General features: G+C 36.4%; 1 protein-coding gene across 1 annotated transcript; it reads right to left on the bottom strand.

Annotated features, from left to right (window-relative positions):
- Positions 1-1,783: 1,783 nt before the first annotated feature.
- LOC122090965 (peroxisomal adenine nucleotide carrier 1-like) lies at positions 1,784-11,694 on the bottom strand. The gene is made up of 5 exons (XM_042660742.1): positions 11,336-11,694; positions 3,961-4,192; positions 3,483-3,629; positions 2,467-2,627; positions 1,784-2,376 (listed from the first exon to the last, which is right to left on the bottom strand). The coding sequence occupies exons 1-5, from the start codon at positions 11,479-11,481 to the stop codon at positions 2,097-2,099; spliced, it is 966 nt and encodes a 321-aa protein (XP_042516676.1). The 5' UTR covers positions 11,482-11,694; the 3' UTR covers positions 1,784-2,096.
- Between the last annotated feature and the right edge of the window lie 4,206 nt (positions 11,695-15,900).

Below are 15,900 nucleotides of genomic sequence, written 5' to 3'. Positions count from 1 at the left end.
AAAACTGTAACCTTTTTTTTTTATAATCTTTTATTTATCTCTAAAATTTATATATTTTTAAATAATTTGAAAGTGATTTATTTTTATGTTATTATCATAATTTATTATTATTTTACATTTTTTTTTCGAGTACACATGTGAAATGACATGATTTATTCTTAATTAGAAATATCTATATTTTTTACTAAAAGGGCAAAGAAGTGCGGTATAACTTCCTTTTCACTTACCTTAGTTACAATACGATTTTTCAAAAAAAAAAAAAAAAAACTCACAATTTTGCATTGAAACATAATTTGTAGTTTAGCTCTAGTATCTGCCACCTTGGAAAATTGAAAGGATCGTAAATTTATATATATAAAATAGGTCTATGATCCCATTGTTCGTATGTTAGATTTCAACCGTCATATAGTTGGTAGAGTGGGAAAACTAGGTATCAAATAATCTTCCAAAAGTTCAATATTTTAAAGAATAATATCCTTAAGGACGAGTTTTCCTTGAAACCATGGTAAAGAGAGAATTTCTTAATCCACATGTTCTAGTGGTTGATGAGACTCGTCGAACAGTGTCAAGGGCATTTTGGATTTCTTATAATAAGGGTATAGAATAATGACAGCCCAATGGCTAGATTATCCTCCTCAATACTAAGCAAGGGAAGGAAAATAATATCACAGATTCACACTACTTTGAAAAAAATTTTAAAATGCTTCAAACTTCATGAGAAATATTTCTTTTACAACAAATCTAGTAACCATTGCTGGGACATCTAAGGAAGTTTCTCTTCTTCATTAATAACCTTTTGTGGACAAAAGAAGTGGTATCAATCATGTTCTGCCACCTCCTTTGACAAAAGAAATGAGAGAGTTTGAAGATTCTATGGTCACTGGCAAACAATACACATTGTTGAAATGAGGACAATTAAACCATGTTAACCCATTCTATGGTCTTGAAGATTTAATAAATGAAGCAATGCTCATATCCTAGCCCTATAGCCTCCTTGTAATAGAATTTAACTATATAGAAAATGTTATAAATGGTTCTATTCAGTTTCATCAAAATTAGCGGTCTTCAGTTTCATGGTGATTAAATTCACCATCTTTAATTATAATTACCTATAATACAAAACCAAGAGGGAACCATAGTCCTTTACCAATAGATAAATGATCCAGTTTCTAAAAATATGATTTCAGAATCACAAACCCATTGAAGGGTACACCATGGGCCGTTTGATAACGTTTCAAGAAACACGTTTATGAAGTTTCTAGACAACGGAACAAAAAGCTTTTGATAAGACTGTTTCGTTTCACTTGTTTCTAGAAATTGAAATTGAAATTTCTATCTTTTTATGGTTCAAGAAATGACCCAAGCGAAATAAGTAGAGCCCTTTCTGGAAACGACTCGTGGCCATTCTTTCGCTGGTTACTATCGACTTCCAAAAACATGACTTCTCAAACGCTTTCAATTCCGTTTCTATTTCTAGAAACGGAAATTTATGTTTCTTCCGTTTCTTGAAACAAAAACAACAGAAACGTTATCAAACGGGGCCCAGGTTTTGGTCTTAGCCTTGTGTCTTGTTACTATCATCCCCTCCATTAAGAATGCATCAAAGATAGAAGAGATCATCTCCCTTTAATAATAATGCATAAACAGCACAGCTATTATCATATAACCTTGATTGTTATTACTTCATTCCCTTCACAAACCCAGCTATTTTCATACCAGCCAAACCACGGCTAAAAAATGTGCTCAAAATAGATGAACCAGCAACCAAGACAACCAAACAAAGTAGTCAAGTAGACAATACTATTGATGGTTGTTATTCCATCCTTGTCTTGTGCATTGTAACCCTCAAGTTGAGAGGGAGGATTACACATTCTCAGAAACAAAACAGAGTACAACCATAGTTGTTTATTCAAAAGATAAAAGAAAATAAAAAAATGTTAAGACAATCTGCACTTCCCTCCATGACTCATTAAACTCGGGCTTGATATTCTGAGTAGCACTTATTCCTCAGCTACAAAATTCTTAAGGTTGGATAGAAACTAATTCATGCCACGTTTATTTACAAAAGATCCATGCGTACATTATCTTTGTTGTTTTTATGCATTCTTTAATTTAGGTGGCACGAACAACAGATACCTCTTGAGTGCAAGCATCAGGACCCAAGTGGTCCTCGTGATTTTCTCCTTAATCATGAGAAGCAAAGCTGAGCTTAGCACAGTTTTCAGAATTTGAGCATGCAATCCTTTGAAGAAACCTAGCAACCCTTCCCTTTTCCAAATTGAACATAATACACTTGAGACAGTTTTGGAGGACTTGGGTTTAGCCTCCTTGGACCCATCACAATCTGGGTCAGCAGCCTGGATCATAACTTTACACCTGTTCAAACAACATACATTACACTCAAACTTGTTCGACGAACCAAAGCAAAACTTTAGAAGAAGAAACTTGAGAGAAATAGCTGGCTACCTAATAGCAGGATACGTCAAGAAGGTGGCTATGCTCTTTGAGACAGCCCCCAATACAAAAGCTGAAAATGCCGAAAGGGCTACCTTCGAAGACTCTCCACTTGCTTTGTTGTTCTTTTGCTTCGTCAGATGTCTTTCTTTCAGCTGATCAAATACTGTGTACTGCAGCAGATAATGCCCATATTCATCTTAGTTTTCTTCATTCCTTGAAAGGACAAAATGTCCAGTATAACTATGATTAGGCAAAAGTTCCTATTCATACAACAAAATATTCTGTCTAGTAGTAGGATCAACCTTGACAAAGGGCAACCATGGTCAAGTTAGCTTAGCTAGGCCCGAAGAACATCACTAATGTGATAGATTTGTGTACCAAATTTGAATTCAACAGACATACCAATCAGTAAGACTTTTACCAACAAGCCGAATTCCTATGATATTTCATTTTATCTGTTTCTAAATGGATACAAAAAAAAAAAAAAAAAAAATGACACGCACTCAAACATATTATACATCTAAGAAAGATCAACCATATTGTATGATTTAAGAAATATGGTTAAACCCAGGTTCAGGTTAGCACGGACCAAGTTATACATCGTACATGGAAGGTGTTTCAGATATTTCCAGCAAAAGCAGAAATTCCTAACAAAGATCAAGCATAGTGGATGATTTAAGCATCCAACTATAATTTGTTATTGCAACCACAGCACATGGAAAAATCTACAATGACGGCCAAATCGTGACTTGAATCATCTCTTGCCATAATTTATGAGTTATCTTCTAGGAAGCAATAATCAACCAGAAGGGTGATTATGATGGTTGCAGTCTCAGAAGATCTTCCTAATAAAACCAACTCAGTAAATCAATTTACTTTGAACTGAGAAATGTAAGGAGGAAGCCTGTACATGGTGACATCTAAAAGCAGAGTAGTTGTAATTATTCACTTCAAGATACCTTCAAGAGCAAAAATCAAACAGGCCACATGTACAGAGATTCAAATGATAGAACACCGTTAAGTACCTGAATAGATGGGTTACAGGTCAAAAGAAGGGATATCCCAAGACCATCAAATGCTTCACTCCAAGTTCCTTCTGAAAGTGTCTTCCACAGACCTTTGGATTTCCCAAATGTGCAGGTCTGCATCCTTGATGACGCTGTATCCAGAGGCTACATAGGATAAAATTAAAAAAATTAGATAATTGAAGCTGCAATACCAGTTGGATTTCCATCATATAAGTCAACAGATAATAATCAATTAAATTTTCAATTCTCTGAACCTCAATGTTAAATAGCAGTGACAGTTACAAGTTACATCATAAACTCTACATCTGTGGTATGGGATCTCCAAATGATACTGTCAATAATTACTTAGCTAAGGCGGTTGAACCACCATGTCTTGGAACCTGGAAGAAACATTTAACATCATACTGCGTTTAAACAGTTCGATTGTTTGATGTCTTCGAAACTGAAAAGCACAAGTGCACAAAACCTAGCCTACCTGTGTTACTATGACAGTGCAAGCCCCAGCAGCAGCAGCAACAATTAAGTTTGCTTTTGTTCCAATGGACTTCATTCCGCTCCTCCTCAGATACAGCTTTTTGAAGTAGCTGTACCCAAAGAAGTAGACAAACTGTGATATGAAAGATTGCAGGTTCTTGGTCCCAAGCCCTTGATACAGTGAAAGAACCTGACCACTTGAAATTGCTTCCCACAAAACATCTGAGAGGTGCCTACACAAACAAAAGTAACTGAAAATCAAATAAACCATTTAAATGCATAATTTTTGCACTATTAATCTATAAGCCCAACATCCTGACTAATGCAGAACAATCAGGGAGCAACCCCTAAATTGAACTGGATCCAGTAGCAAACAGATATTAGGAAAATATGACTTAAGTATAAGAAGATAAATTTATTTATTGATCAGTCAAAACAATTATTAAAAGGTAGGGCTCAAAGAGATCAAAGATGCTTCAACACAGAGTAAAAAAAAATCCAGGATGCAAAAAAGAGAAAAAGAGAAAAGTACAAATATATAGTGAAAAAAGAAAGACTTTCTATAAGAATACACTCATTGAGCTCTCTGTTGAGGTTGATGCTAATCCCGATAAGGGATTAGCGCTAAATTCAGGGTCCGATAGGGGCCTTTTGGTCCCCTATTATTGTCCTAGGGTTTTAACCTTATGGAGGGGCAGTTATGTACTTTGTTTTTTGCTGATTACGGCTATTATACATCAGTCTCATTCTGGACTGATCACAGGTTGTGCTCTGTTTTTGGGACTACCGTGTTCTCTCCTTCCTTCTTCTCTTCTCCTCTTCTCTTCTTCTCTCTTTTTCTGGTCTAGTGTTCTGGTTTCAAGTAATTAATACTGTAACACTCTCAAAATCAACCAGAGAGCTTGAGTAATCATAAAGGGTGTACCCAGTGCACAAGGCTCCCGCCACTGTGGGATCTGGGGAGGGTCATAATGTCTGCAGCCTTACCCCCACTTCGTAGAGAGGCTGTTTCCTGAGCTTGAGGAATTATCAAGAATAAAAATTGAAAGAAAACAAAAACCCAACTTCAAAATCTGGAATCGCATCAATAAAAAAATTATAATCAAATATATGTTGTCCTTTGAAAATAAAAATATAGCATAAGAAGGACAGATATCCAACTCTGTTACTTTCCAATAAAACTCATAATACCTTCTTACAGAAGCTTAACAATCACCAGCTGATCAGTTTAAATGAGAGAGTTCAAAAATACACTCATTGCGCATTCTCATCAAAAGGATCACCAATATGCAGAAACTTAAGCTCAGTTTGGTAACATTCCTAAGGAACATTTTACGTGTTCTTTTGTTATACAGTAACAAAAAACACCTCAAAACTGTTTGGCATACCCTTTTTTTTTTTTTTTTTTGAATGGACCAGCCTATGGGAGAAATTCTGGTGAAACAAAATGATATCTGTTTTTGTGTTCTTGGAACGCATTTGCCAAGAAAAACACCCACCGAAGTCTTTCTCATCTCCCGATCACTCTCTCGCCCCACTCATCTCCTGATCTCCTTTTTCATCTCTCCTCACTCCCCCACCCCCATCCACTGCAATTCCCACACTTCCCTCTTGTGGAGACTGACCTAACCTTATAATAAGCTTCAGAACAAGCCCAAGAAAACAGGATCTCAGCACCCAAAAAATGATCAGATTTAAGGGAAACTTCAGATTTGAATAAGAGATGATGCACAAAAAGGATTATCTTCAACTAACCTTTAAATAAATGACAGAATATCTGAGCAACTTCAAAACTTACCTGATATTGTATAAAAAAAAATAGGGGAAATAAGATTAAAAAAAAAAAAATTGACTTGAAGAGTCTCACCTCAAGCCTAGGCTAGTGTCTCACCAACCGCCCCAACATCTCACTATAGCTCTATTCCTCACAAAAGAATTGTATAAACTCGATTTCATTCAAATTCTTAACCCTTTTTTTTCCCCAAGATGCTTACATGCAGCCTTTTACAGAGAGGTTGGAAGAGTTCTAGCCTCCTTGGACCCATCACAATTTGGGTCAGCAGCCTGGATCATAACTTTACACCTTGTATTTTTTTCTGGGCAACTCAAAACCTTGGTTTCGAGGCCCAGAAAGTAGTTTTTTGTCCTGATTTTTTCTATACTGCCTATTGTTTGCATTTTAAACCTAATTCATGAATTAATTTCACCAAAAAAAAACCACCCAAAATAGTACTTGTGCTTTTAAACCAAGTTTGTTAGTGGACGACTGGACGCTGAATGATGTTGTACAATAGCCTTGTTAAAAACACTAAGTCTACATATAATTTAGCTACTAGAAATGTAAATAAGCTATTAAAACAATCAAAACAACATGAGAATGGAGAAACAAGCATACATGATACATTGAAGGAGTTATGTTACAATAAAACCTTATTTGGTGTGTGCGAATGCTGTTAAAATCGCTTTGAATGAAAATAAATTTTTAGAATTAAAACAAAATATTGTTTTGCCACTCTTTTAGTTTTTAGTGAGATGTTCTATCATGATAAGATTTTATATAAATTTTAGATTTGAAAAAAACCTTAACATTTGAAAGTTGAAAATTGCCCCCACAACCGAAAATTCAATTTTTGTTCTTGAATCGGGGGTTGACTTTTTATTCTTTTGGCATTTGATTTTTTAACTATTTTACTTGGACTTATTTGGGGGTGTTTATTTATTTATAAATAATATCTTAAGTAAATGACTAGAATAATAATATTATAAAGTCATTTACTTGAATGATATTGTTCTTGGGTGTTGTTTACTGAAATATTCTGAACCTAGGGGGCATTCTGAAACATATCTACTCCAAGTCTTTAGTGAGATATTCAAGGTCCATGTCGAAACCTATCGAAACATACAGGTTTCGTGGGAGACATGTGACTTTAAAGCTTGGTTGAACCAAGTTTGGGTTGAAAACAAGGTTTCGACCAAAGCGTGGTCGAAACACATTGACACCTGGTTCGATACCTTTTCAAGCCCAAGTTTCGTCTTAGTTTCACTCAGACCGAAACCTGGTCGAAACACATCGAAACCTGGTCCGATACCTTTTCAAGCCCAGGTGTTGTCTTGGTTTCACAAGAAACCGAGATATATTTAACCATACTTAGTGTTAGAGGTGATATTTCCCTTTTCAAATTTTTTGCCTCATTGGTTAAATATCAGAAGAAACTTTCAATGGAAAATTACACGAAATAAAAAATGTTCTATCTATTTTATCAACAAAATTTACCTTATTGATTTCAGCCACTAGTGAATCAAATAATTCATAGTTTATCTAGGATACTGAATAAAAAATAATATAATCCAATCGCAATAGTATTTGGGTCTCCTGGATTTACTCTTACCTCCTTAGGAGGGACTCTATGGACGGTCCCCCCCCCCCGATGCCTCTTGGATTTGGCGCAAGATCCTAAAAATTTGCCCGATTGCCTTTCGGGCCATCAACACCTTAATTGATGATGGCTCCTCTACGGCTCTACCTCCTCTGGCTTGAAAATTGGCATCCCATTGGTGTTTTTTTCTCTGTGGTGGGTCCCAAGATCATCTACTCTTCTAGCCTCTCGAATAATGCCCCCATTTCATCCATCATTCACAACGGCTCCTAGACCCCCCTTCCTCTTACCCTCGTCCCCTCTCCAACATTTAGTCCTCCCTTCCCCCTATCCCCCTGGTCGTAGGGGTAGAGGGGATAGAATCATTTGGTCCCCTGATCCCTCTGGTTCCTTCAATTCCTCCTCTACTTGGGATTTGATGCAATCTCATCATCCCCTCAATCCTTGGCGTAAGATTGTTTGGTTCAAGGATCATATCTCTCGTCACAACTTTATCGTTTGTAGAGCCCTCTCCAATTGCCTCCCAACCCAATCATTCATTATCTACAGGTACATTCAAGTCCCTCCAGCATGTTGTCTATGCTGGAACGGGATTGCGGACTCTGACCATCTCGTCTTCAGTTGTCCCTTCTCCTCCACTTGGAAAAAGTCCTCTCCAACTGTTGGCCCCATAGCTGCTGCATCCTTCCCCTCCAGAGAGAGTGGTTATGGGTTGACATGACCTTTGCCAGAAGTACCAATTGTGACACCACTGGAAAGCTCGCCTTCTGCACCATGGCCAACCACATTTGAATGGAACACAATCTTCAAATATGGACCTCCAACTCCAGATCCTTTGGCATGATTTGGCAAGCCATATTTTTTTTATGTTCGTTCAAAGCTTTCTATGCTCCCAATTGCCATGTCAGGGACTCCCCAAGGAATAGACTCATTATTGTTGCCTGGGGTTTGCCCTCCTCTATTTTGCAGCCTACCCCCTCCCCCTAGGTTGCTTTTCTTTTGCTGTTCCAGCTTGTTTTTTTCTTTTTCCCCTTTTGCGGGGCTTGTATTTTCTTTCCTTTTCTTCTTATTAATGAAATTCTTATTCATCCAAAAATAGAAGAAGAAGATAATCCAATATTTTACAACATACAGAGGCAATATCAACTAAAAACACTTTGATAGAACAACTCTTATCCACAAATCATCAATGCAAGAAACTCAAATCTTCACAGTCATCCAATAAGGATATGTATTTGGTGATAATATTAACGAATGAAATGGACATGCATGCTGGCAACCAGAAAAAAACCATGTAATAACGGATGGAATTGTATCATTTGGATGTACCCCAGGCCCTGCCCAAACGTTCAGCAACCCTCCCCCAGGCCAAAAAGAAGGCAAATTAAGCCATCTGAAGCAACCTACTTGAAACTGAAGACAATTAAAAATTCCAAGAGATACGGAAACTGCACTCCAACCAATCAGTAAACACATTTAGAGATTTCACTGTATTTATGAAGTCCCCACAAGGTAAAGGAGGATAAAGCTTTACAATCTCCATGTGACTCTTCACACCTTCTTAAGCTCCAAGAGGAAAAATAGTACATTCAACAGGAGCAAAGACACAAAATAAATACACTGCAAACATAATAGGATTTTCAACCCCAAAAATAAAAATTAGATAGATATATGGGTCATATACCCTTCAAGAAACAATTTAAGGCCAGTGACCACACAAAGCCAGTTGTTTGCTGGAATCTGTTACAACTTGGAAGAAGTAGAGCCTGAAAATGCCACAGACAGTGAGGTAGATGATAATAACAAGTTATTTACTTGTATTAAACCCTTTATTCATAGCTTGTTGCCACAATTCTATGGTGGAGGGTCATTGTCCCAACCACAGTACTAACAGGAAATAAGGGTGTTTGCCTAGAAGTCCTTCCAACTCCTATCTAATATCCATAGACGCAATTGTAAGAGGTCTGATTTTTACTTTTTATTTGATTTATTTATTATTTTTTTTTTTGGGGGGGTGGGGGGTGTTAGTAATGCAACCTTAAATCTAGATTATGGATCTCATATGCAAACAGGCCCAATAATCAAATTTGTGATCAGATCTGAGATAAAGGAAGCAACTATATCGATAAGTGAAGAAATCAGAAGTGGAGGGAAAAGATATAAAATCAATAATCTTGGGAGGAGGAAATGAGAAGAAATCAGGTTTGAGATACCGATCCTGTATGCACTGCCCAACAACACTAAAACTCTCACAAACAAACTTATTTTTTTACTCTCGTCATCTCTAATTGATGGAGAGGCTATTCTATATATAAAGACCTTCTAAAATTCCTACAATTGACTCATAAAACGACTCCTCCTAATCAACCTCTTTTTTTTTTTTTTTTGGGGGGGGGTGTGGGGGGGGTGGTGGGGGGAGTGGGGGAGAACTCCTAATCACTCCAACACACTCAATGAAGTAAAATAAATAAAAAAACTGTAAACTCTATCTAACTATTATGTATCCTATCTAACTCAAAAACCTAACTACTGATCTCGTATACGTGCTTTATCCCCACTTTATAGGCCTATTTATGAAACCCAAATAAATAAAAGGCCCAACCTATGATATGACTACCCAAAGGTCAATTTCAGCCCATTTGATATCCACCAACACCTTATAGGCCTCCCAGGCTTGGACAAAAGCCTCCATAGTGGATTAATGCCTAATGCAAATGCATCAAGGGTGTAATTGAATATTTCATGGTTCATTTCATTCATTTTGCAGCCAAATGAACCAATATCAATTATACACAATAGATGTTAAAGCAAAGGGAGAAATCAACATAAACTCTTAGTACTTAGTTAGTACTTAGTTTATGAATTTGAAAAATATAAATGAATTAAAGAGGAACAAATCTCATACATCCGTAAGCAAAAGCAAAGACTCCAAGGCATTCAACCTGAAAGATGCATCTAGACTATGCACTACATTGAGTTGCATGCTAAGAAATAAGGAAAAAGAGACCCATATTCCATTGATGCTAAACAACGTCCCAATCTCAACTCTAAAAAATCATGCCTACAATCATCTCAGCAACAGCAACAGAAACAAGCCAACAATAACAACTCTACTGACAATACTCTTTGAAATATTTGGTTTTCTTTTTCTTTCACATTTTTGCTGAGACAACTAGCTAATAATTAGAATATCAAACGAATTACTTCATAAAAAATGAAAAAAATCTATATTTTTATTGAAACTAAAACCAAATTTGGAAAAAATAAATATAAACAAAAATAAAAAATTTAAAAACAACTATCCAAAAATAATGTAACAGTTGGAAATCCAAAAAAGATAGTATACAGTAACCAAAATAGATAATTCAAGATATGGAAAAGTAACTCTGAGCTGCAGTGTAGGGTATGCCTTCTTACATGTTTTTTTTTTCCTCTCCTAAAAAATAATAAAATACTGAAGTAGTGAAGATCATTCACCCTTGAATATATATATATATATATATATATATATATAAAGATGGGGAAAATGATCCCAACACAGGCAGTGTCATGCACCCTCTCACACTCTCTCATCTCCCTGCCACTCTGCCCTGTATATGAACCGCACCCTCTCTCTATGTTCCCATTGGGCGGGTGACGGGATTCCACCCCACAGCACCACGATCCCCTGCTCTAAAGTGATATAAAGGAAGAAAGATGGAGCAAACAATCATCTTCAATAACTGGCAAACGAAATTCTGAAATTGAAACGTGAAACATATAATAATAACCAACAAAAATGATCAGAAACCCATCAAATAAATAAATGAGCAAAATTAAGTTAAGAACCTCTAAGCACATCACCATGACTAATGAGAACATAAACGCAAAAGCATCCAGAATCAAAAACCCAGATAAACAAACTCTTAAAAATGTTTTTTATTTAAACAATCAAAATCAAAATAATAATAAAAAAATAATAAAAAAAAAATAAATAAATAAATTTAAATAGAAACCCACCTGTATTTTGCCTGACCTTGAGCCCGAATTTCTGCCTGATACTTAGTCTTGCAGGTGTCAAGGGGATAAAGAATGGTAGTACTAAGCAGAGCACCGATGGCCCCCGAAGTTGCCTCTGTTAAGGATTCGAAATCGAGGGCGGCCATCTGAGATAGCTTTAGAAATAACAGATAAACGAATTTGAACTCTGCATAGGATAATTAGATCGATAAGAAGAAGAAGAAGAAGAACCTCTGAAGCGAGTCCCAGCAGGCCTACTCATCCATGGAGAGTTGGAAACAAATTTGAATAGGATTATTAATTATATAGTAAAGCTTATGGAGTTAGATGGAAAGGGAAAACAGAGAGCGACGTAGAAATATACAAAAGGAAACCCAAAGATGCAATTCCTTATAATTGAAATTTGGGAAACGTCAATGTCGTTATGGGCGTGGATCTCATGGGCAGTGTGCGTCTAACGGGGAGATCAACGGCGGTGAAGTTGTGACGTGTCTTTGGTTCCCCGTGTAAAGTAACATTTTGGTCCGAACAGAAGAAGAGTCAAGAGTCAAACGTGTTTTAAATGGAAGCTCGGCGGCTGGCAAGGCACGAACGCAGGATGGTCTTCAAGGATTGGCCCACCAATCTAGGGATGTAAATAGATAGTCGGAATCTAAATTCAAATTTGAATTCGTATTCATATTTGTATAGGGGTATCCATATTCGATTAATGGGTATCAAAATAAAATTTGAATTATCTGAAAAATAATTATTTGATTTGATTAAATAATTAATTAATGATTTTGAGGGTTCTTGAAATTTAAACTAGGGGTGCAAATTTGGCCCTGACAGCCCGAATAAGTATTGATCCAAAGTTTTTTGCCCTGAGGGTCAAGCCGACCCAAAATTTCTGACCCTGAGTTAAGGTCAGGGCAAGTAAGGGTTGATGTCTTTGGCCCACCTAACCCGCCCTCAACCCAGCCCTGGTTTTTGCCCATGATGTTTTCCTGGATGTTCTCCTCTTTGTTTAACATGACAAATGTTTTGAGATATTCAGATTGTTTGCTTTATTCAAATGATCTATTTGTTTATCATGACAAATAATTGAAATTTTAATATTTACCTTATTAGGATGATATTCTCTTTGTTTATCCATAGTAGTTGGAGTTATTTGTATTGTTTCAATGTTTGTTTTAGGATGTTCTCTTCATGACAAGCATCTTGTGACTTTGTTTTTATTATTATTATTATTACTATTATTATTATTATTACTATTATTATTATTATTATTATTATTATTATTATTATTATTATTATTATTATTATTATTTAATATCACATCTTTATTATAAATATTTTTTATTTTTCAGTTATTTCATACTTTGCAGGGTCATGATCAAGGTATACTCAGCCCTTGATGGCATATCAAAATCAATCAGGGTCATCTAGGGCCAACTCTGAAAAATCAAGGCCAATCAGGGTGGATAAGGGTTGGGTTGAACCCTGAAGGGTTGGACCTGAGTTGAAGTTTTACGGCCCTGAATCAAGGTCAGGGCGGGTTTGGGCCCAGATGAGGAGACTCAAGGTTGGACTAGAGTTTTAAGAAGCCCAGCCCAACCCAATCCGGCCCTGTTGCACCTCTAGTTTAAATAAGTTGTAGAGAATGATGAAAATAGTTAAAACAACTTAGAAAGTTGAATTAAGAGCAAATTATATTCATTTGGAGGAAGAATGTCCGGATTGCATAAGTTAAAGAGTAAACCGATAGTTGAAAATCTGAATTCTATTTACATTTATATTCGTTTTGAGGGTATCCGAATCCGAACACATGATTTGAATTCAATCCATATCTAATTCATTTACATCCTTACCCACCAACCATTAGGCCACGGATCACATGATAAATAGGACTTTCTTGTCGAGGCATTTGCGATATCGTTTAGACCCGTGGAATACAAGAGAAATAAATTGAAATAAAGGTCCTACATTGGTGCTTAATTTTGTTGATAGTTGTTGCCACCTTCAATGGCCGTAATTGATTGGGATTGTCAATCAAATCAATGATATCCTTGCAATCATGCTCAACTAGAAGATTGAGTGTAACCTTCAGCAATAGCCTGTAACATGGAGGTTCTGATCACCACCGCCTCCCTTTGAATAGCTGAGCTAGAAGATAAGGAACTGATAAAGCCTTATCGTGGTTTCTCTGGTGAGCTCTGAAAATGAATCCCAAACCTCCAGTCAAGGTCCCTTGAGAAATGTCGTATCACAGTACTTTGATAAAACCTAAAATATGTGGGCAGCCTTGAATGTAAGATTAAGCTTCAATTTTGAGACGATGAAGAGAAAAAACAAATGACTAAGTTTTCCTTCTCTCCATAATGAAGTTCTATGGTGATGTGACCCTATGATAGAACTTTGATTCATCGTTAATATTCATAACCTATTATTTATGGTCACGAATACTCTGTCGAGGTTCAATTAGAGATTTAAAGGTAAGGGGACTCTTCCTTCACCATGAAAAAAAAAAACTTCATCCTCACAAAATAAAAAAATAAAAATTGGTGGGATTAAACTTTTGTTTGAACATGTTGAGGGTAGACTCATAAGGGGCGCTATATTTAACCATGACCGTTAGGAGCTCTACAAAACATTCCATATGCATGATTCAATGGATCCTAGGAGCAACATTGATTGAAGTCCTCTGTGGCGTGACACAGTGTATGGCACGCATCCAACGGTCAAAAATGCCTTTACACGGAGTCCAAGGCAATCACGCGTAACCCAAGGCATTTATGAGCGTTGAATGTGCGTTGAACACTGTGTTGCGCCACAGATGAGCCAAATCCGAGTAACACTCTAGAACATGATCCTCCATGGCTTTACATGACAAACATCATGAGTTTTGGCATATTAGAATATCAACCACTAGAGCATATCCAAAGGTGAATCATGGATCTGGATCATCTCAAATTTGTTTCCAACTTCTTACATGCACGTAACTCCAACTGATTGACACGTAACCTAAACATGCCTATGATGAGTTGAAGGGAATTGAAGCGGTGAGGAGTTGAAGAAGATCAAAATTCGTGAATCATAGGCCCTGGATAAACATGATGTGCATGTAAATCGTCCGTATGGGTATTGGACTTCACTTTCCTTCACCGTTATGAATATTGTGCATTGTGTTTTTTTTAGTAAAATGTGAATTGTAAACATAGTTACATAAATGATTGAATATTTAAATGTGACTTTGAGATTTGATAGGTGATCAATCCAAACGATTCCCTAATCCTTCATGGGTTAGGTTGCCATGTACAATTACCTTGATGTGACAGTTAAGAAATTGAGAATTACTACTAAATCATAATTGGGGCTCAACATTTCAGCACAACCGTATATGAGAATATTCCATACTTTATTGATTATAGGTGCCAATTATTAATCAGTAATTTTTTTTTGTTGGTTTAAGGTGGCAGTTAAACTGTGGTTCATATTTACCAAAAAAAAAAAAAAAAGAGTTGTGGTTTAAAAATTGAGATATGTGGTTGACATAATTTTATAAGAGCCAATCAAATCATTTGGCACTTTCAAGTGTCATTTAATAGTGAAAACATCAATGAGTGCGGCCGTGCAATGAGCATCAGATGGTTGAGATGACATCGGAGGCGCGTGCCTATATGCTCTCGACCATCCAATGTTCACCATGCGGCCGCACTCTCCTTGCAGAGAACAACCATAAGTTTATTTTTATTTATTTTTTGTTTGGTTGAAGTATTTTTAGTAAGTTAAATTTGTCTTGTTCTTAAAATTATAAAATGTAATATTTAATACAGATTTTTTTTTTCAGAGAGCTACATTAAATCTATATTAAATGACTTTCAATTTTTTCCTAAAAAACCTGTTTTTATTCATGTATTAAATAATGTTTTAAGAATAAAATAAAAGAGAAAAAAAAAATTACAACATCATTATAACCAACCATAGTGACAATAAGAATTTACATTTAAAGAATAATGAGAAATCATAGAAAGTGAAACTTAAGACGTGATCACATCAAGGAGATTGGAAAAAGTAAAAGAATAAAGCTCATGCATAGTTTGCATGTTTGAGACAAGTCATTGAATTTGACATAAGTTTTTAAAATAAGAAATCAGGATTCAATTCATCATATTTTAGGTCGATTAACAACTGGGAAGATTTGGAGGTTCATAGCACATCCAACAACCAGGAAGCTTTGAACAAAATCTAAAACACGGATACACCCCTTAGATTCTCCAACCATTGGATGCGCGATGCGTCTCCAATGGCACTGAAGAGGATCTGATTCGGGTTTGACAAGCAGCTTATCGGGACTCCAATCCTAACCAAGTGCCTAGTCAAATTTAATAATCCACGTGGCAGTTGTGCTGGAAACTCTTTCCATATATTGTTAGGCTGGGCTGACTGTCATCTCCTCCGGCAAATGTGTTCCGGAGCCCACTCAGATGTTTCGTGCTTTGACCCGGGCCGGGCCGGTCCGGTCCGGGCCATCCCAAATCACAGCCAATGACCCGAGAAACGCGAAAGGGGAGTGGAGATGGTTT

Source organism: Macadamia integrifolia, chromosome 10, assembly GCF_013358625.1.
Source record: "Macadamia integrifolia cultivar HAES 741 chromosome 10, SCU_Mint_v3, whole genome shotgun sequence".
Lineage (NCBI taxonomy): Eukaryota > Viridiplantae > Streptophyta > Magnoliopsida > Proteales > Proteaceae > Macadamia > Macadamia integrifolia.
Note: the sequence above shows the minus strand (reverse complement) of the source record. Positions and strands in the feature narration are given on the sequence as shown.

Bases quoted from the DNA above. Each gene is read 5' to 3' on its own strand.
- LOC122090965 (XM_042660742.1), bottom strand. From the start codon at position 11,481: ATGGCCGCCCTCGATTTCGAATCCTTAACAGAGGCAACTTCGGGGGCC. The intron at 2,628-3,482 runs GTACTTAACGGT...TATCTGCTGCAG, and splicing joins CCTGTAACCCATCTATTCAG to TACACAGTATTTGATCAGCT. The intron at 2,377-2,466 runs GTAGCCAGCTAT...TTGTTTGAACAG, and splicing joins TTGACGTATCCTGCTATTAG to GTGTAAAGTTATGATCCAGG.